Genomic DNA, 21,490 nt, shown 5'->3' on the forward strand with positions numbered 1-21,490 from the left:
ATTTCATGATTACAAGATTTATTATTAAGTGCCAGGCGGTTCGAAAGTTGTTAGAAAAGCGAGATACAAGAAATGCGTGTACTGTTATCTCAAACACCATTTTTCTTTATGTATAGGAAACGTTAGCTGATAGGGTCTACTTCAATTACCTGGTCTAAAACATTTTGTCCTAGTCCACGCTGAACTACGCCGACGAGAAATCCCGGGATATTTGGCAACGCGAAACCCTAAGCAATCTTTTGTTTTCACCAGTTAATGTTCAAACGAAGAGTCGGAAACAATAAAGAGGCGAATGTATTTTTCCTTCAACAAAATTACAGAAATGATTGTGTTCATGTTTCATAATGAGGACCTCCGGGCTCAAATATCGACCCGCAGATAGTTTTATCTTGCTTGAGGTCTGGTTTTTCCCATTATCTCCAGAACGTTCTTAGATAATACACTGAAATAGGCCACAATATCCTCTTCTCATATACTTTCCAATTCGTCTTTTATTAATCATCCCACCCTTTGACTATACAACATATAGTCTGATCTGTATTAACAGCATCATTAAGTAAAGTACACATATTCAAATATTATTATTTTCATTTTTATACTATACAGTTCTTTCTATTCCTCGACATGAGCAACGTGGGCGGTTCGAGTTTTAAGCCTGTATCATCCTCACATGAAAGTCATGGCACATTCATCACACTGATGTTATAATGCCGCCCACTGGACCTACAGACTAGAATTCAAATGGGTATTGTCTGACTGCCTGTTGTGCACCCACGTTAGCGAAATTGCATCTGAAATTAGAGGTTTGCTCTGTTTGACTCGAGAACCATTGGCCTTACCCAGCTCAAACCCGAAGTTTACCTTCAGATATGTTACCCATAAACCAACTAAGCCTGACTTCCTCTTATTCCAAATGAATCCCGATATATTAAAGTTCTGCCTTCGCTGCCAATAAGTATTTTAATGCGTGTGCATACATAGTTATAATAGTTGCCATGGTAAAACTTCTAAGGGATTCTTTGGCAGAACGCAAAATGAAATTAACCAGAAAACTCTGCCGCGGATTCGAGTCTAGATGAAAATGGATTTTGCTGTTCGGATTATGTATATGCGACAGAACGACGGCAATATTTGGAGGCTTATAATCATCTATCGAAATTCCCCGTAGTAAAACTGCTTGCATTATCATGGTATTTATTAAATATGCTAATTTGGCAAGGTTTGTTCCTGTAAAATTAACAATAACATGACAAAACACGAATCCTGACTTTGGTCTTCTATTTTGTGGGTAAATTATGAACCACTGTAAATTTTATTGAGTCATGTCATAAAATAAATGTCGTTATTAAACTTTTTCTAAATTTGAAGCATTACAGACATATCAACTTTGTGGAACTTCGAAATTAAGTATACGCAATTTACGGCACAAGCGAGCCTGCTAATGATGAATGCTAATATAACACTGAGAGCCACGATAGTTATATACACCAAAAATTATTTCCATGATTGGAATCTAAATTATTGTAACAACCAGTTGTGCTACAACGACGAAGGTCTTTTTTTCATATTTTAATGAAGGTGATCTGGTTTTGAAGTATATATGATAGGAGCGCTTTGACCTTCATGACATTGTGAAGAATTCATCACCATGACAAAGGTTGAAACGATCTTCGCATTCTACCTTGTGATCATCGGCGCTAAAGCACTCAACCTACGTAAGTTACAATAAAGTCAGTATATTTAGATTAATGTATAGTGAGTACTTCAAATGAAACTTATTAATGGAATTTTTATAATGATAATATTTGTACTGGAAGAATTTTCACTCTTGTCAGTAATCACATAAAACCTATCAAAACAAATGACTGACTGATTAAATAATTCTTTGGAGCAAGATACGTTTACAAGCATTCACTACCGGAGTACTTTCCCGGGGATGAAGTAAGTCCACGATGTAAAGCTGACCCGCATCTTATGCCGAAGTTAAAATGTGTAGGTTATTTTTGAGACAGCTTCATGATTTTATTTTTTGTATCTATTATATTTTACAACAACAAAGATTTTTCTAGAGTCGCCAAATATTTAGCCGGAAAAGTGACTTTTGCTTCACAACAATCCTACTCTTTGCATGTCTTTGGCCGCTTCCGAAAAGGAAAAGCCGAACTCATCTACTCACCTATCCCATAGCATAGTAAGAGGGTACAAACTACCTAACAGGTTTGGATAAAACTCGATATAGCAAATACACATTAAATTTCATGGGTGAGTTTCGATTTTGAGAGGGGGATCTCTTTATTTACGACTTTACTTAACTGTTTTCGTCCATACATCTTGGTGAAAATATTATAATATATAGCACGTCCATAATACGGATATTATCATTTATAATATTCTTTATATTTAAGTTATTTTAAGGACCACCTTGTAATTAGCCCCAAACCGAGATCCAAGTTTCTATTTTGAATCCTTTGACACATTGGAACAAAATATGACACGCTGGTCACTCTATAAAAGGGAATAATTGAATTTTCGAGTCTGTGAGAAGCATTTCATTAAACGTGAAGCACAACTTTTCTATTTTAAGGGTATTTATCTTCATGTGGGAGGCAGCAGTCTCACCACCTGCTACTCTGAAAAAAGGGCAAAGAATCCTAAGTGACTAGGATGCAAGAAACGGCCAGAAGGCTGTAAACCATACGCTGTGATGATGATAATTACCATGTGTCAGTTTTAATAACATTATTCGTTTAACGTCTCTCTATATACTGCCAACAATGTCTACTGGATTTACAACGCATTACGTAAACACAAAAAGAAGACAGACAATAACAATGCCACTAAAGAAGGCTGCACTTATCCATAATTTTCAGTCCGGTTTTCTTATTTAATCAGGATAGAACTTCTAGGGGTTTGATGCCAATATGTATCCACTGTTTCAAAGTTAATTCCCTGCCACCAACAAAATCTTCCTTCACTGTAACTTGAAACTTGAAGTAAAACGATAAACAATTTTAGCTGTAATAAAGGAAGTTTTGCGTATTTTCCTCGATACGAATGCAGGACATTAGAATAGTTATTTCTGAAAGAAAATGACTTTCATTCGACTGACGTGTAGGTTTTCTCGCCACTTTATGTGGTTCGAACCATATGAATTGCTTCAGATGAAATGATATTTCTTTAATATATTACCCGATACCTATTTTCTATATTACACAAAGTGAAATGAAATTCACGCACATGGGGTCCATAGTGTCACAAAAAAGAAGTGCATAATGTTAAAAAACATTAATCCTGGGACGCTTAGTTTTCGAGATGAACGTCACCGTCAATATGGTTACACACTCTGCTTCTGCTTCGCCTTTTTCTTATAGCGTTATAACCCTGTGTGGGTATTAGCTTGTTCGATTATTTTTTTTCCATTCTCTCCTATCATTTACAATTCTTCTCCATCCTCTCACTCCCATCGTCCTCACATCCTCCTCCACGTCGTCTATCATCGTTTTCGTGGTCTTCCTCTCATCCTTCTTCCTATCGGTCTCCATTCCATCACTCTTCCAGTTACCTTGTTTCCCTCCATTCTTGCAACATGTCCAAGCCTGGCTAACGTTTTGCTTTTAATTAGCCTCACAATATCTGCTCCTGTATGATATAACCTAGTTCATGATTCATTCTAATTTTCCAGGAGCCATCATTGTTATGTATTTGACCATAGATTTTCCATAATATTTTGCGTTCAAATATTCTGAGTTATTGCTCGTCAAAGCTAGTTAATGTCCAGGCTTCACACCCATATGTGACTACTGGTCTTATCAGAATTTTATAGATTCTCAGTTTAAGTTGCCTCCACAGTATTTTAGATTTCACCAAATTCTGATAGGCATAATAACATCTATTACCATTCACAATACGTGCTTTTATTTCATTACTTACTGAATTTTAGTATTAATCTGTGAACCCAGGTAATTAAAATTCTGCATTTGTTCAAAATTGTATTGTCCTATTCTCAATTTATTTGTGATATTTCTTGCTGTTCTTGTAACTTTCATACGTATTTTGTTTTCATTTCATTTATTTTTAGCCCCGTTAATTGTGTTTCTCCTATCAATTTTAATACTGTTTCTTCCAGTGCAGCTTCATTTCTGCTAATAATAGCTATATCATCTGCATACGCACTCACTTGTATTGATTTTATGCCTATATGTCATGATATCTCAAGTTTCCGAATAGATGCTTCCAGCCTCAGGTTAAAAAGTATTGTTGAGAAAGCGTCTACTTGTCTAACTCCCATATTAACATTAAATGGTTTAGTTAGCTCACCACCTACTCTTACTACTCCTTGGAGTCTTTCAACGTTATTTTAATGAGCCTGACGTATTTAGATGGTATCCTTAGTAGGAGAATATCGTTTAACATTTGGTCCTTATTGAGACTATCAAATGCTTGTCTGAAGTCAACATATAAGTTATGTAAGTCAATATTATATTCATAGGTTTTCTCCTGAATCTGTCTCAATCCAAATATCTCGTCTATCGTTGATCTATCTGCTCTAAAACCGCACTGGTACTCACCTAACATCTCTTCTACATACAACCAATCTATTATATAAAATACTTGACAAGATTTTATATATTACATTCAGAAGTGTAATTCTTGTATAATTGGTACACTCCATTCTATCTCCATTTTTAGGTATAGGTTGTATTACTCCTAGGGTCCATTCTTCTGGAATCTTTTCTTCTTTCCAGATCAACAATATCAGATAATGTATTCTCTCCCATAACTTGACTTCCCCTTTTTTTAGTAGTTCAGCAGTAATCCCATCACTCCCGGGTGCTTTACCATTTTTCAGACATTTGATTACTTTTTGTACTTCTTCGAACGTAGGACCTTCAATATAATTATTCACAGTATAATATGTCGGCTGCTCTGTCTCGATTATATTTCCGGTCAGGATACCACTAAAATACTCTTTCCATCTATTAACAATATCACGGTTCTCTGTCAATAAATTCCCTTGACTTTCTTTACATGCTACAGCTTTCGGTCTGTATTCTTGTGTTACTTCTTTAAGCTCCTTATGAAATTTTCTACTTTCATTTCTACGATGGTGTTCTATCATACTGTCGATTTTTCTTCCTAACGCTTCTCTTTTCTTCCTTCTACATATTCTGGTGGCCAATATCCGGTTTTCATTACAAATATTTCTATTAGCTCTCGTATTTCTTTGTAAACATTTCATTCTAGCTTGCATCTTCTATTCCACGACAAATCTACATTCATCATCATAGCAATCTTCATTTCTTGATCTCCTTGTCTCTCCAACAGCTATATGTGCTGTATTTAAAAATGGCATTCTTTATGCAGTTCCATTCATCTTCAATATTAGGCCCTTTTTCTATCTTTTGTAATTCTAAGTTTAAATTATATTGATACTCCTGTACTGTGCCATTAACTTCTAATTTCTCTACATAACATCTTATAATTTTTCCATTTTCCCTTTCATAACCATACATATTTTTGGCTTCATTCTAAACCCAACTAAATAATGGTGCGAATCAGAATTTGCCCCTCGGAATGTGCGCACATTTTCCACTTCTGTCGTCCACCTCCTAGATACCAATATATGATCTATTTGATTAAAATTATTTGTTCCACGAATTTTCCAAGTACCCTTATGAATACCTTTCCTTGGGAAGTATGTGCTCATGACCCTTAAATTATTTGTAGCTGCAAATTGTGCAACTCTTAGGCCATTATTATTGGTTTCTTCATGTAGACTATTCCTTCCAAATAGTTTGACATAGACTTCTTCTTTCCCAAGCTTCGGATTATAATCACCAAGTACTATTATCATGTCATGTTTCGAAATTTTATCACATACAGACTGCAATTCATCATAAAACCCATCTACTGCCACCTCTTCTGTCCCCTCGATTGGTGCATAGACATTAACAAGGGTTATATTATGAAATTTCCCTTTTACTCTAAGTGTACATATTCTTTCACTTACTGGCGTAAAGGCCAGCACAGCCTTACGCACCCCATCTAGTGCCGAGGTCAAGGAAGAGAGGAGCTATACCTCCACTCACCCCAAACGCCTACATGGCGTATAGTGGGACAAACTTTACTTTACTTTACTTTTCTATCTAATTTCTTGTATAGCAACAATTTCCATTCCTTTTTTCATAATTTCATCAGCTATACCATTCATCGCTCCTGCTTGTAAGAAAGTGCGCACATTCCACGTTCCAATATTTATTACCATATTTTTATCCTTGTTCCTTGCTAATGTTCGTCTTCGTGAGGAGAGTCTGGCTTCATTCATCAAATTATTCTCAACCTTAACTTTTTTACGAGGCTGGGTTGTTGGCCCTGCGCTTAACCCCCAACCTGGAGGACCAGGGACTCTTCTGTCTGGGTTACCCTACCATAGCCAGAAGAACAGACTGCACGGATAACACCCAATGAAGACGTCATACTTGCAGCTGTGAATTGACAGCCGTGGAGAAGCTCGCGCGATATCACACAAGGATTCGGTCTATCCGAATCAAGATTCTTCGAAGTACTTTAAGAAGAGCAATTGCATTCATACGATTACTTGCGGAGAACACATCTGATTCCAAATAATCGTCCTCTATGCAGATTTTGGCGCTTTTTACATAATATTCCGTGGGCAGGCGAAGAGTGTTTTATGAAAATGTATAGTATGCCCCCACGTTCATAATATTTAGTTCCTGCAAGTACTTCTTTAGTATCAAAGAAAATATTTTTTTTTATTTTTCAGTGTGATAAGTATACGCATCATTCATTATTTCTAAATACTTGTTCATTAACGGGCTGGGTGTCTGGCATTCGATCCCCGACGGGGACAGAGGATTTTTCCTCTAGCCTCTACGTCCAGACCAGCTCTGGGGCCCACCCAGCCTCCTGTCCAATGGGATTGGGGTTCTTTCCCAGGAGTAAAGCGCGGCCGGGGCGTGATGCTGACCACCTCACCGCCCCTAGTACCGAGGTCAAGAAATAGTTATAGCTGTACCTCCACTCCCCGCAAAAACCTAGATGTTGTGTATTAGGTCAGCTTTACTTCACTTTTACCTGTTCATGAGCTGCAAAGCTAATAATGTTAGATCTATTAAATAACTCAAGCTCAGTAGAGCAAACACATAACATGGAGGGATGGCATGAGAAAAACACGTTCTACATTTTTGTTTATAAAATTCAGGACAAAACACCATTTGAGAGATCTAGGCACAGAAGGAAAAGTAAATAAAAAAAATATAGTTTGACTGCATAATTTGGCTTTAACTATCAGATTAGGGTCGGTGGCGGGTTACTATGACCACGATTATGGATCTTTGGGTCCCATAAAGACAAATAATTTGACTAGCTGAAAATTTTCGGATTTTCAGAATGACTATGGACTATGAAATATGGACTTCGTTACGTATTCCAGCATGTGGTGAAGGTTTTGAGGTTCTAACAACTGCACCTACGAAAATGGGTGCCTTTCGAGTTGTAGTTTCGTGAAGTCTGTTAGAATTCTTCCGAAGATTCACAAGTACCTGCTGCCTCAATTATCAGCACTATTACTACGCTACAATCCAGAAGAAAAGCCATCTTCATTATAAATATATTAATTGTTTATATTATAGCAATTTTATTCATAGTGAGGTACACTACATTTCCTATGACAGCCATGACAAGAACCTGTAGATATTTAATTATTTAAATAGCATTTTTAACGACTAAGAAAGAGCAGTTCAGCTTATAAAATTAACATTTTCATGACACTAGCAAAAAGAAGTTTCTTGAGGTACTTCTCAAGTCTTTAAAATTTATCGACTTGAATTCGCGAAATTGCGTAGGACTCCGGAACTCATTGGGCAGGAAGTTGAGTGGTTCTAAAACCGGTTTGGATGAAGAAGCTAGAAAAAATCTTCCTCTGTATTGGCTGAGCTACTGACTCACATAACAGAGCGGTACCGGTAGTTTAACTGAAACATTATGTCGATCTTTTACTGCTACGACTTCCACATAAAGCCCGGGCGATATATTTGCAAAATGCCACAAACAATGGTCAGGTAGTTGAAGGCTCCTTTTCGGAATAAAGCTAGAAATAAGTTTATTCTTCCTTCTTGTCTCAACTTTAAGCTAATTTTCGTTCAGACTTTAAGTATGTTTCTCATATCTTTTTAGTTTACTTTTTCAAAACCGTAAAAGACTTGGTGTAATTTCTCAAGCTGTGTCTCAGAAGTTACGCATTCAGTGTACACGCCTGCATTTAACAACGCTATTTCAGTTTGTACCGCTGCATCCCACTATAGCGCCCCCACACTGCGATGTTTTGAGAGAGTCTTCATTTTGCTCCAAAGTCTCCTCTTCACAAACTATCAGAGAAACAGTCCCACTTAAAATATACGAGAAAGATAAACAGTAAAGGAAAGTTTTTTATCGGCAGGTTTTTGAGCAGATGTTTGTTATACTGAATTCTTTTCAGCGGACTACATTAAGCCATGTTCTAGAAATGATCCGAAGTTCAATGAATGCGCCCTAAAGAATGGTAGAGCTGCTATTCCGAGAATTATCCAAGGTGAGTTACACTGCAACACTTCCCAGCTGCAGTGATCAATATGAGACACTATATTTCAGATTACTTCCCAATATGGATTCAGTTATATACGTCATAATAAATGCAAATAATTGTTTTCGAGGATGAAAGATTAGATAATATTTAGTCTTTCAAACACGTTGCAGCAGAATACGAAAAATACCGTTGCTGTTTTAAAGTTAAAGATGTTTTAAATTTTTCATATGTATTCATATAATAAATTTGGATTGTTTATTCAGCATATGTGAAAGTGTATATACTTAGTACAGCTGTCATATGTGTGTCCCTACCCGTGCTTCTCTTTGTCACAATTTGTAGTTAAGTGGGCAGGATTACAACTGGCCTCGGTAAGTTACTTGGACCAAGCTTCTAGTTCGTGACCTACGAATGTGGTTTTGTGCGTGAGGAGTATTTAGCAATGGTTTGTAGATGTCGTGGTCGCTGATATCTGTTTCAAGAAGATTCTACATTTCTCAGGAGATCGGAAGTATGACATCCCTGTCTTGGATCCACTATTGGTCGAGAAACTTTCTCTGACACACTCGAGGATAAACATATCTTCCAGCAATTTGACTATCGTGGGAGTGAAGGATGTCGTTATTGAAGATTTCAGGTAAAATTTGAATTATATTCTGAAGAGTAAATGAATAAATATCTAGAGATTACTTTCCTTTCAAATCTTCCTACACACTTCAGAAATATCTGTTCTTTGGCTATACCAGGGCTTGTCAACAGGTCCACCGATGTTTTCTGAGCTTCGTGTGTATGCTTTTAGTAACACTATGACAGGTTAGGTCAAAGTGACCGCTTTGTCATTTTGGGAGTGTTTCGCAGTAACTGTTGGTGTGAACAACTGATAAACTTAATAAGAAAATTCAAATAAAAACAACAGTAGGTGTCATCGAATTACGTGCTTCGAGGCTACAAGAAATAGTACAGCGCTGTAACACGAATATGGGATCCCAGGCGAGTCACTACAGCACAGCACTCGCAGCATAGCAAAGAAAAATATTTCCCTATTGATCACTTAGAAATGCGGGGTAGACATGTGACGTACTTTGCGGCACTGAAGCATTCAATTTGGTGACGGCTACTACAGGCCGTATCTTATTTTTGAACTCTTTGAAGGGTACAACCACAAAAATTAAACCTGATATTGAAATAATTCACATGACAAAGCAGTGTCAAATACCTCACCAAAGATGGATACTGTCACCGAAAACTGAGTAAAATGTGAAACTGTCTCCAACAATAGGACTAATTTAGTAGCAGTTTTAACAAACAAACAGTTTTTTAAATGACCAACATTAACGATGGCTGAAGAGTTTTGAAAGCCTCTGCGTATCTATTGTCACTTCCGTTGTGTCAGTTTCAGAAAGTTTATGTAAAATTATTCTGTTGTTTCAAGCATAGAGCAGTCACTATTTTACATATATTTCTTTCTCTGCGCCACCTGTCTTCGTTCCCGTCGATCTGCACAGAAATAGTCGATTATCAGTCCAGATTAAACGGCTTGGTGTCCCAAATAAGCGAAGAAAATTCAGATAACGTTCTCGATTTGTTTTGTTCATTAAGATTTGTCCCAAATTAACGGCTGCCCCGATTAACAGATGGCCCAATTAATCGGAATCTACTGTACATAACGAATTCTTCAAAGGTGTTTTCTTCATTAAAACACATAGTCGCCGTGAAAGCTTAAGATCACAAGTCAAATATACGATTGGAAATGTGGTTTAACGTAAAGCTGAAAATAATAATACGTTGATTCAAATGAATTCATTTATTTAAGTACCTGACAGCAGCCGGATAATACCAATAACAGTCAAGCACTGAACAACAGTACAGGATGATGTATAATACAATAATTACATTCTTTTCGATAACAATAAAAGTAAAATATTTAAAATACTAAATCAAACAAATGAAACTAAACATATAAATTTACCCTATTAATAATAATTTAATTCAAATCCTTTATTGAGTGATAATTCACAAGTAAATGAGCTAAATAATATGCCTAACTAGTATAATAATTCAATTCATTAATACTAAAAAAACAAAAAAAACAATAAAAACTGGAAAAAACTTACAAGATTAAATACCATAAAATATGGACAAAATGAAGTAATTTGAATATTATAAGTTCCTTGATTTCACTGTTAACAAATATAATTATTTAAAAACTTGATTGATATCGGTAAGCAAAATACAATCTTTGTTAAAGATGTCGATGTTCCTACAGACTGAAATGGCAGCAGAAACGCATCTGGCAAAGGGACTAGCCTTGAAGTTACGTTGTACAGTAAAGGTAGAGTAGTCTCTGATAAACCTAGTGGATATGCGGGGACTAACTGTATCGTATACCGATGAGAAACTAATTTTGCCTTTAAAATCATTAATGAGGGAAAGCGCATCTAGAAGCCTCCTCCTTAAATTTAGTCTGACAAAGATATCTTCATAATTATAAGCACACACGCCATTAAAAATCAAGTGTAACATAGAGCTACAAATTTCCTTTCAATCCTTTCCAATTTACAGGAGTCAGTATTAGGAATAAAGTTCCAAACAACGGATGCATACTCAATTTTAGAACGGACTAGGGCACTGTACAAAACCAAAAGTCTATCAAGGGTGGGGAAGGAAGCTTAGATTAAAGATATAGGTTAACAAGGGTGTAAAAATACCAGAACAACTCTTAATTACTAACGATGGAATTCCATCTAACCCCACAAAAAACAACAACTGGAGTTCGGTAATTCCTCGATGGGGCAGCCTTTGAATGGAAGTGAGGGAAATGAAAATAACCATGTCTGTGTTACCAACAAACAGAACCCTAAATGCAACACGGTGTGTCACCAGATGGTGGAAAGGGGAATTCCCAGTAGATATACTAGGAAAATGTGAATTTACTGTATCAGCAGTCACGAATCAAGTAGGGAACCCGGCAAAAGGTATAAAGTACTTCTATAAGTCAACCTCGAAAGGAAAAGTCCTAGAACCTAAGCTTTACTACGAAATAAGCCAAAGTGCCTGGAAAATGTTTTTAAAATTTTTATGGTCAGATTTTATCAGAACTTTCTCAACCAAGTAGGTACCACTGTATTTTCTTTTTAAAATATCTGGTTCGCAAAATAAACCTTTAAATATTTAACCTTTTAAATTGTTTATTCAATATGTTGGCGGATTAGAAGAAATGACTTCGTGTACACCAAAAAAATAAGTTGACCGGATTGGTGTGCAGCCGCTTTCAAATAAACTATTTACTTTACTAATTCGAACATTGTCTCCAAATCTGAACTTTAATTTATAGGTTCATAAAGTGTTTCGTAAACAAATTTTACAAATTTTTAAATCTGTGAACTCTACAGGTTTTATTCCTACAGTGCGGTGCTTTTTGTTACGACAATCACTAAACAATTTTAGAAGGATGTCAAACCATTTATACTACACTGAACAGAAAACGTTTTCCACATTTTATCCTTGATTGTCCTAATGAATCTTTCGCAGATTGCAGCTTCTTTGTTACTAAATGTTGAACATTGGTTTGTCACACTTGTTCATTAATTCAGAAAGTGGTTTGTTGTAAAACTCCTTCCTTTATTTATTTAAAGATGATTTTCCGCTCATTAAAATGATTTTCGGAAGCTTTTACGATACTCTGTCAGGATTTAACTTTTAGTAAACGTGTCGGTTGTTGTTAACATGTACTTGAATCCATTACTTCCTGTAATTTCAACCAAATCAGAATGTCGTCTATACTTTTGTAATATTAGCCCTTGTAGGGTAATTTTTCCTTATCGGTAAATGTAGTTCGTTAACTATCTTTTCCTTGTTTATACATATATTTTTTACAGCGCGGTGCAGTACCGTCACTCACGAATTGACGTTTAGTCTTACCGCATATATTGCAGATATCTTTACGAAATATTTCCAGTACCCGCTTCTGCAGTAGTTACGTTTTTCAGTTTACACAATGAATATATATTTTTAAATAATGAATACCTGTGAAAGTAGTCATTTCAAATTGCACTGTCGCTTGCGCCCGCGGTGACGGAATTTGATACTTCAGCACAACGTGAATCAAACTTGATTTGTTTTGCTACAAAATGACACCTCAACCGATTCTGTAAGCTTTGTGATTACATTTCTATACATTTTCAAACTTGTAAAATCCTTTTAGAATCAGCCTGTATATATATATATATATATATATATATATATATATATATATATATTAGACTTGTAGTGTACAATTACAAAAAGTAATTGCATTAAGATAATATTTTAGCTAAATGGATAACCAGTTTAAAATTGAAAGTCTGCCTCCGGAACCAATACGTGGTCTAATAAACAATGTCAAATGCCTTTAATCGTCAATCACCTTATGTAAGAATTTCACAATAAATGGGTTTATTCTTCTTTCTTCTTATACTCGTTTTTCTCCTACGTAGAATATAGGCGTCTCCTTCCGGGGCTGACTGATCTATTTTAGACATTTGGTGGGGACGTTTTGGAAGATTGACCAGAAACATGGTTGGGAATTTGTCGCTTAATTTTGCTTACGAAACATCTCGTTCATGCTCGTTAGGTTCATTTACACGCCGTAAATCTACGACATGGGACAGCCTGCTATACTTCCCAACCATGTGCAACGGATTTTTATCACCCTTAAAAATCCTTCGACCTCGGACGGGTTTGAACCCGCAAACCTTGTGGTCAGTTACAAGCACGCTATCACTAGATCACCGAGAGCGATAAAAATGATTTCGGGTAGTAAATATTCAGTCACCTACATATAATAAACCACAACTTATTGCTGATTGGTTATTACTTTTCCCACGTAATCAAAGATCTACTGGCAAATTTCTCTTTTTCATACAAAATGCCATTTACGTGAATGAATATCCTAACTTAGGACTTGAAAGCGGTTATCCGAAATCTACTAGTATCTTAGGAGTTGCATCAAACGCAAAAATACCTGCTGCGTTTAACACCTATTCTGGTAAGACTTCTGACTTTTACAATGTTGGATATTTCATGGAAATACACGAATGTCAGTTTAAAGAAAAGCTTTACCTGTCGAGCTATACAATATTTCCTTGAATATCATCAAATATTAAATCAGCTTATGGAGACAGTAACTGTGTGTTATATTTTTGTCTCCTTAATAACACTTTCTTTGAATTTAATGAGTTCACCAAAGCAGTAACTAAAGTAAACTAACACGGTCTTTCAGTATTTGGGATAAAATGCTCTTCCCTCATATAAAAACTTGAGAAACTGGGAAAAAAACTATTTTGAAAATAATTGTCATTAAAATAAAATTTCTCTCTTTTTTAACATTCTTCTATAATTTTCTTTTCACCACATCTAGTATAGTTAGAATCGTCCTGTCACCCACTCTTACTGTTCTACGTTTGTTGGTTTCCATAACATACATAAGTCGCAAATCTTTAAATTCATGTGGAATATCAATAAATTTTCCATCACCGTCTCACCCGACCCTCTAGAAAGAAATACAAGATTCGTACATTTTTAGAAACACATTATTTGCGATATCGAAGTTCACCGACTCTATTATTTTTAAATGAATGTCCCTCACATTACAGTGTTCAAACTCACTGAATTTTTTTATCTTGAATCTCGTTCTTTCCCGTTTGGGAAAGACTATAACAAAATTGGGTATGTCAAATTGCCGTGAAGTATCTGTTTTTTAACGTCAAACTCTAAATATTTACAAGTAAAGGTTTTTTGGTGGCACTAGAATATGTTAAATGCATAATTACATTCTGCTTTGAAAAATGTTAAGCTTTAAAATCAAGTGCGTATTTCATATTGCACTTAACAACAGGCATTCTAATTGCGATAGTTGAAAAATTACATGTCTTTGATGTGTTTCTTTCTTATTTTTCAATATAGCATTTTCGTTGGTGATGGTACCCTTTTCTAAATATAATAAAAAACCATATTAGCGATATCATGATTGAAACTTAACAAAGTTAAGAATGAGAAAGTTTTGGCCTTTAAAGAAATGCCAAAAAATTTCCAGAAAGATTTTAAAAAATATTTAACATTATTAATACCCCAAACATTATTATTAAGAATGGAGAAATTGTTGAACTTAAAGATTTATATTTGCAGAAAGGAATTGCGGAAAATTGAAATAATTGTACTGTGGTGGAGAAAAAGCTCTTTGTGATAGTGATTGGTAACTGCAAAGAAATCTTGAGAATGGTTGAATAAAAAGTTTTTTGTCATGTTTCGGACTTAGAAATTGGTAGGCGTTTTTCATATTGACATTTTCTTGGAATCGGAGTTTTCAGAAACAACCACGGCTTCAATTTTAGCCATTGTAATGTGGAAATGTATGGCTGAAATTAATGGATACGTTAGAATTGGCTATTTACCTGTAATTCTTGTCATGAAAAACACATGCGTAATCAGTGCTATACCAGTTACTATATAATTTTCAGTTGAATATTTCACTTGATTACCTTTTCCAATTCTACTATTACGTGTGAGGTATTTTCCTAACGACCACCGTCTGTCTTTCTGTCAACAGCATTGACTTCGAGAAGCAGATCATCCGAGTTTCGTTCCTAATTCCGCATGCTGTGCTGAATGGAAATTACTCACTGGCTGGGAAGGTGGTAGGACTGCCGATATATGGCAAAGGACTCTATGAAGCCTCCTTTGGTTAGTGTTACTAGTATATAATGTACGCGAGAATTAAGTGTAGTGCACTTCTAGCAGACCGAAAAACGTCGTGCTTATTCTAAATTGATGTAAACTTAGCTGGGAATACTTCAAAACGCTGTAAGTTATTAAAGTGAGCTTTTTAAAACAAATAAATAAATGAGGATACTATAGTCAGCGAATGGTGGCAAAGAGGTGCGAGAAATATCGTTCTACAAAATACCAACGTTCTCCACTCAGGTATAAGGTGTTACTCGCCCGCAAATCATCACTTGCCTACCAGGTTGTCTACGTCACAGGAACTTCCTTAACTCTCGAATACAATATTTCCTTTTGCTGCCAGTGTGATTTTATGTACCTACCGCTATTCTCACTGCTGCTGACAGACACATGTTGCTAGTTCTCCGAAGCATCCGGATTTGAAATTCAAAAGAAGATATGGTTAATATGACCGATGTGCTACTGCATTTCTAGCAAAATATCGAGACTCCATCTTGGAATAGACCATGCTTTCATGCAAGTGAAATTTCTTGTGGTCCGTCTGTCTGAAGCGCTTTCTAAACACTGAAACCGAAGGTGCCATTGATGAAACCAACTACTAAGACACAATTGGATCCAAAGTTTCCAGTCAGGCAACAATGGGACATGGGATCACATCAGTGCAAATATTACCTAAGAACATTAAACGGAAGTCACTGTTGTGCCAAAATTTCATAGCATATATTGAGTGCATAAATGACCAAAATAACAACAATGACCTGGGAAATTTGTATAAGAATCGCATAAAGTGCATCAATCTTCTTCTTAATTAAGCCGCCTCCTTTAAAGGAGTTTGGCGATATATTATGAACAGGATCCTTCCATTATTTTCTAGGTCTGGGACCTGTTCATATATGTTTTTTAGGCAGGTGATACAGAAGTAGTTTGCCATTGCCTTCTTCTGTGTGTGTATGGAGTATGGAGTAATTGTTCAGATGCCACGGAAAAACCGGAGCAGCCACCACCGTGGAGGTCAGGCGCATCAATACCTCGATTCTATTAGTACAATAACGACTTACGTAATACGGCGCAGGAATTAGAAATAATATCAGTCGCTAGGCCCTCAGCAGGAGCCATGCTTGCCTACCCCTCGCGCTGGGTCTATGTAGGACGAATAAAGTAAGAGAGAAGTTAATTGTGAAATGCGATTTCAAGAAATCTATACCAAAAGCTGACTAAAGAACTTCAAATAAGGGGAAAAGTTGTTATAAGCCTGCTGGTGGTTGTTCTAATGAAGAGCGGTAATAACACAAATCAATATCTCTCAATCGGTGGTCCTATGTACGTACGTGGTGTGCGTGTTAAGAAGATCACTTTTTATCTTTATTTCTTTTCTAAACTGCTCTTGGTTTAAAGATATTTTAATTACATTCCTGAGGAAATTAATCAGGTAACGTACTTTTAGCTGGCTTATTTTTGTGAGATGGAGGACGCCCAAAGTTTTTAAAAGGTTCTGTTAAAACAGTAGAAGATATATAAAAATATTAGTAATTTAATCAACTCAGAACGCTTTTATCCTCTATTAATATCACTCAGGATACAAATTATAAGCTTACCATCACCGAAAAAGGCTTGGCAACCTCTATCCTCCTCATTCTGTCCAAAGGAATACAGGACAGAAATGTCAAATTGATCACGATCACTTCCATTCAGGCTCTTACTTACTCACATTAATTATATATTCATCTAATTTTTAATTTCTGAACTTGAATAATTTCATTAATAACCAACGATTCAAATTCTTGATGAGCATAAGGAGATCCTTAACCATAGAATTAATTATTAGGCTTATTAAATGCCTACAATATCTGTTTTTGTTAATAAAGTTCTTTTTTTCCAGATGGGCTCAGTGGCAATTATTCAACAAACTACACCCTGAACACGTTACAGGATGGTGAATTGTACGTGATTCCGCAAGCTTATGACGTGGATATCCATTTGAAGTTCATGAAAGTGCACTTCGAAAACCTTTTCAATGGAAATAAATTTTTAGGTGAGGTCCTATATATTAAACTAGAACATACTTATAACTATGACAGCATATAGGAATTTAATTAGGGAATTCCAATTCAACTGCGGAACGTTTTTCAAGCTAATACAGGGAATGAATCCATGGGATCCTCTTTTTAACTGAAATCAAAACGAGTATTTTGAACAGGAAGAAGTGAGCTGATAAAGAGTGGGAAAGGGGGAGAGATAATACAGAACAAGAACGAGTCTAGACAACAAGAGCAATGAAGAAAGCACGAAGAGAAAGACATAACAGAATGAAAAACATCATACTGACAATTTAGGGTTGGAAATGGACGCGATATACTACAGAAAATACAGCCTATGTAAACCGAATCATTATTTAAATGCATGTGGTCCTTCGACTGAGAAAAATCTTTCAAAAAACAATAATGTTTTTTGAGGTAATGGTAGCTTGTACTTGGACGTCATGTTCGAAGTAACTGTGTTTCGTTACTAAATTCCCAGTCAATGTTTATTGTAATGATCTAACTGTACCACATAGACACCCAGACATATAGTAATGGTGGGAAGAAAACACATACATGGCTTTGGGTGTTTTGATTTAGCATTCTATTCTGCAGTTTTAACTCATTTTATTTAACGAAAGATTGTTATTATTTGTTCAAATGCAAAATGAGGACTTATTTAACTAATATAATTAAGGGTTAATCATATTATAGCAATTATGTAATTAATGAAATAGGCCGGTTTGTAAAAACAGAGAGAAGTCAGGTGCTGATATTTGTGTCTTTGCAGGGGACAACATGAACAAATTTGCGAATGAAAACTGGCAGCTCATCATTGCTGACCTTGGCAAGCCTATATTCTACACCTTAGGCAGCATAGTGCACAACAAACTTTCGAACGTCTCCAAGAAGATTCCATTGAAAGAACTGTTTGCTGATTGAGTCAGACCCGATAACTGCATGTTTTAGAAGTTATATGATACATTAGAACGTATATTCTCCATTATAACCGTTCCAGCTTTTAGAACAGTTCCTTCCAGACTCTCTGTCACAAAAAGTCCTTCTGATATATAGTTATGCAGAATTAAAATATTTTCTAATAAAGAATACAAATCATGTGTAGCAAAACTTCTCATTCAATGGCGTCTACTTTGTTAAACCATTTCATAGAGAATGAATAGCCGTGCCTCCAGGCTGTACACCTGCTTTCACACAAAACTCAACACCTGTGTCAGTCTCTATACATATGCACCATGTATACTCTCTTAAGGGCAACTCCACAATACTAAAATTAAGAAAACAATATCATGACCTGCCCACGCGGCCTTCGTTCAAAAGAATAAATAAAGTACAAAAACACTTTCAAAGAATGTAACATTTGGGATTTGTGAAACTCATTAATCTTGCAAGTCATAGATGGCAAACAGATGCCAGACATCACCAATAACAGAATCCAGAAATCAGGAACTACCACATGTCACAAGTCATGAATGTCTAACTATTATAAAATACCAACAATAGAAGTGGAGTGAGCGCACGGACATCAAAGCAAAGTTTGCCCCGTTATACCATATGTATGTTATGTTTTCAATCAGGTACAATTACTTTATGACTGTGTCCATATTTAACAATATCACATTTCCTATTACATAATTCAAATACGCTGGTGTTAATGCAGACCGTCTGTTAGAATACAACTGACTATATACAGAACAAAATTTATGGTTGACTAGAGATTGAAGTTCCTTGAACTGATTCCTTTACTGGAAACAACATACAGAAGTTTTTATATTATTTTAATATGTGTATTCCTATTTCCTCATGTTGTTGCTAAGCTAAGTATTCTTAGATTGTTATTTAACAGCTGAAGTAAGTGTGTGTGTTCGTACATGCATGAACGTTTGTGTGTATCTACTAAAAATCCTAGTTATTCCTCTCATTGACACATTTTGTCTGTAATAAGGAAGAAATGCGTTACAACATATGGCGAGTGGATGGCGTTATTTTACAATGTGAAATTGGAGCAACTACGACAAAGGCCTGCTTGTTATACCGCTTACAGGGCATAAGATGTTTCTTACTTTAACTACCACTGCAAACTAAGTAAGAAAGCGTATATAATTCTTCCTTTGGATGTTATCCACGGCCAAAATGTTGTTCAATTACAATCACAGTGTTTCGTTAGTTGGTTCACAAATGTGTCTTCAGATGGTAGGACAACACCGCACTGTGTTGGGTGCCGTGGGGTAGCATCACTCAGACATTATCTCCGTGAACAACAAAGTAGATTTTGTCTACCCAATTGAAGAGAGGCGTAGAACCAACTGGTATGGATTTAATTAAAATACTGACATGGAAAAAGTAATAAAAACACCTCACTGTCGTTATAAGCCGTTAGAAATATATATGTAAGGCTTTAGATTTTTCACATATGTTAAGATTACTCATGCATATAAAATCATGTATAAAAACAAAACTCATATAGATATCTATTCGAAAGTTGACTGTCTCCTGGGTGTTGAACCGTGTAGTCTGGTTGATGTTTAATGACGTTTCAAAAGTCTTGCTGCCTACCTCATCGCCTTCTGAAACGTCTGTAAACTCCTATAAGACTACACGGCACAACAACCCAAAAGAAACAATTTCTGGTCACACCAGCTTAAAAACCGCAAATATTACGATATTTATTCATTCCGTTCATAGCAAAGATGTTATCTTTGAAAAATTAGCGCCCCTTACATAAGGTCTCCGGGTAAACAAGTGTTCTTATACCAGATACTATTTGTATGATTGAATATATTAGTTTTAAATTCATAAGGCGATATCCTAAACCTGGTACTGTGATAGCAATCACATCAAACGTCAAAAAGCAGGCTGTTGTTAACACCTATCTTGTATAAACTTTCATCATTTACAATTATGAATAAGTATCTAACTAATTAAATTGCTTATGAATCGCGAAGGTTCATCATCGAAATAATTAAAGCCGTCCACCGGTCTCTGTTCTGGGCCAATAAAATCCAGTCGCCTTCAACTAATACCTTCTATAGATACCGCTGTATTTTATCCTCCCATATGTACATCTAAGTAGCCCGGCGGTCTTCTCTTTTCAGGCATCCCGACCTTTATCCAGTGTACACCTCTTGTCCCATCTGTAACCGCTCATTAATCACCTTGCCGTGATATGCTATTTTTCTTTTTGTACTTGTCAGAAACCCAACTTTTGTCTGCTAGGTAATAAGGTTTTGTATTATCCACTTATTGTCCTGCTTCTCTTTTCTTAGTTTATGATTCCTGTGTATTGTATTTATTTTTATTTTTATTGTTCTGTCTGACGACAGGTCCATATATTATGAACAGGATCCTTCCATCCTCTTCAGGTTGTCAGGGACCTGTTCATATATATATATACATTCTTGGCAGATGATCCAGAAGTGGTTTGCCATTGCCTTCTTCTGTGTGAGTGTGAGTGGAGTAATTGTTGGGATGCCACGGAGAAACCGGGGAAGCCCCCGGAGGAAAATTCTGTGATGCCTTGCCCAACACAAGTTATAAATCTGAGCACCACCGGGAATTGAACCCGGGACCCCAGGATTACAAGGCTAGCGTTCTGACCGCTAGACCACCGTGGCGGCTTATTTTATTTATATACAGAACTATTGTAAGCTTGGGATCGACTATGGACAGCCGATACTGAGTGATGAAGCGGTATTTGAAGTACGTGGGAACACAGAGGTCTTCCGAGTTCCTGGACTTGGATATTCCCTTGTATCTGAATTACCTGCTTTTAGTCTAAGTGGGTTTTGCCGCTAGTTAGCGATGACCATTTGGAAGTAAAAGTGTGGGAGGGACTCCCTGAGGATTGGGTGAAAAGGAGGAGGTATTTCGAACCTAACCTGGACCCACACCAATAGGAGTTGAAGTTACATTTCCTTTTGGGCAAAGCTGGGAATTTTGGTTGTGTAACCCTAAGGGGGCTTACGGTATAAAATGGACCATTTTGGCCACAGAGAGGGAAAGTCACCCAAGGGAAACCGAGGGGGACTGAAGTTCAGCAGGCCAGCCCGGGCTGTCCCCAAAAGACGGCCAACTAGGCGCAACGACTGGTCAGTCCACTCGGCTACCCTGACTGAGGTTTTCCGTGCTTTTGTAAGGCAAATGCCAGGGT

At 36.3% G+C, this 21,490-nt stretch overlaps 1 protein-coding gene across 2 annotated transcripts; it reads left to right on the top strand.

The window, feature by feature from the left end:
- The first annotated feature begins 1,634 nt into the window (after positions 1 to 1,634).
- LOC147874198 (protein takeout-like) lies at positions 1,635 to 18,462 on the top strand. 2 transcript variants are annotated; one of them, XM_087346434.1, is made up of 6 exons: positions 1,635 to 1,715; positions 8,498 to 8,590; positions 9,086 to 9,221; positions 15,171 to 15,304; positions 17,184 to 17,336; positions 18,113 to 18,462. In XM_087346434.1, the coding sequence occupies exons 1-6, from the start codon at positions 1,649 to 1,651 to the stop codon at positions 18,262 to 18,264; spliced, it is 735 nt and encodes a 244-aa protein (XP_087202560.1). In that variant the 5' UTR covers positions 1,635 to 1,648; the 3' UTR covers positions 18,265 to 18,462. The 2 variants fall into 2 exon arrangements, with proteins under 2 accessions (XP_087202560.1, XP_087202561.1); XM_087346435.1 differs by lacking the exon at positions 8,498 to 8,590.
- The last annotated feature ends 3,028 nt before the right edge of the window (positions 18,463 to 21,490 follow it).

Source organism: Zootermopsis nevadensis, unplaced genomic scaffold (genome assembly GCF_977971745.1).
Source record: "Zootermopsis nevadensis isolate Lab colony 2312 unplaced genomic scaffold, Znev_1.0 Znev_ptg000010l, whole genome shotgun sequence".
Taxonomy (NCBI): Eukaryota; Metazoa; Arthropoda; class Insecta; order Blattodea; family Termopsidae; genus Zootermopsis; species Zootermopsis nevadensis.

Excerpts from the sequence above, each read along its gene's own strand:
- LOC147874198 (XM_087346434.1), top strand. The coding sequence starts at position 1,649 with ATGACAAAGGTTGAAACGATCTTCGCATTCTACCTTGTGATCATCGGC. Across the intron at positions 8,591-9,085 it reads TATTCCGAGAATTATCCAAG|GAGATCGGAAGTATGACATC; the intron begins GTGAGTTACACT and ends TACATTTCTCAG. Across the intron at positions 17,337-18,112 it reads CAATGGAAATAAATTTTTAG|GGGACAACATGAACAAATTT; the intron begins GTGAGGTCCTAT and ends GTGTCTTTGCAG.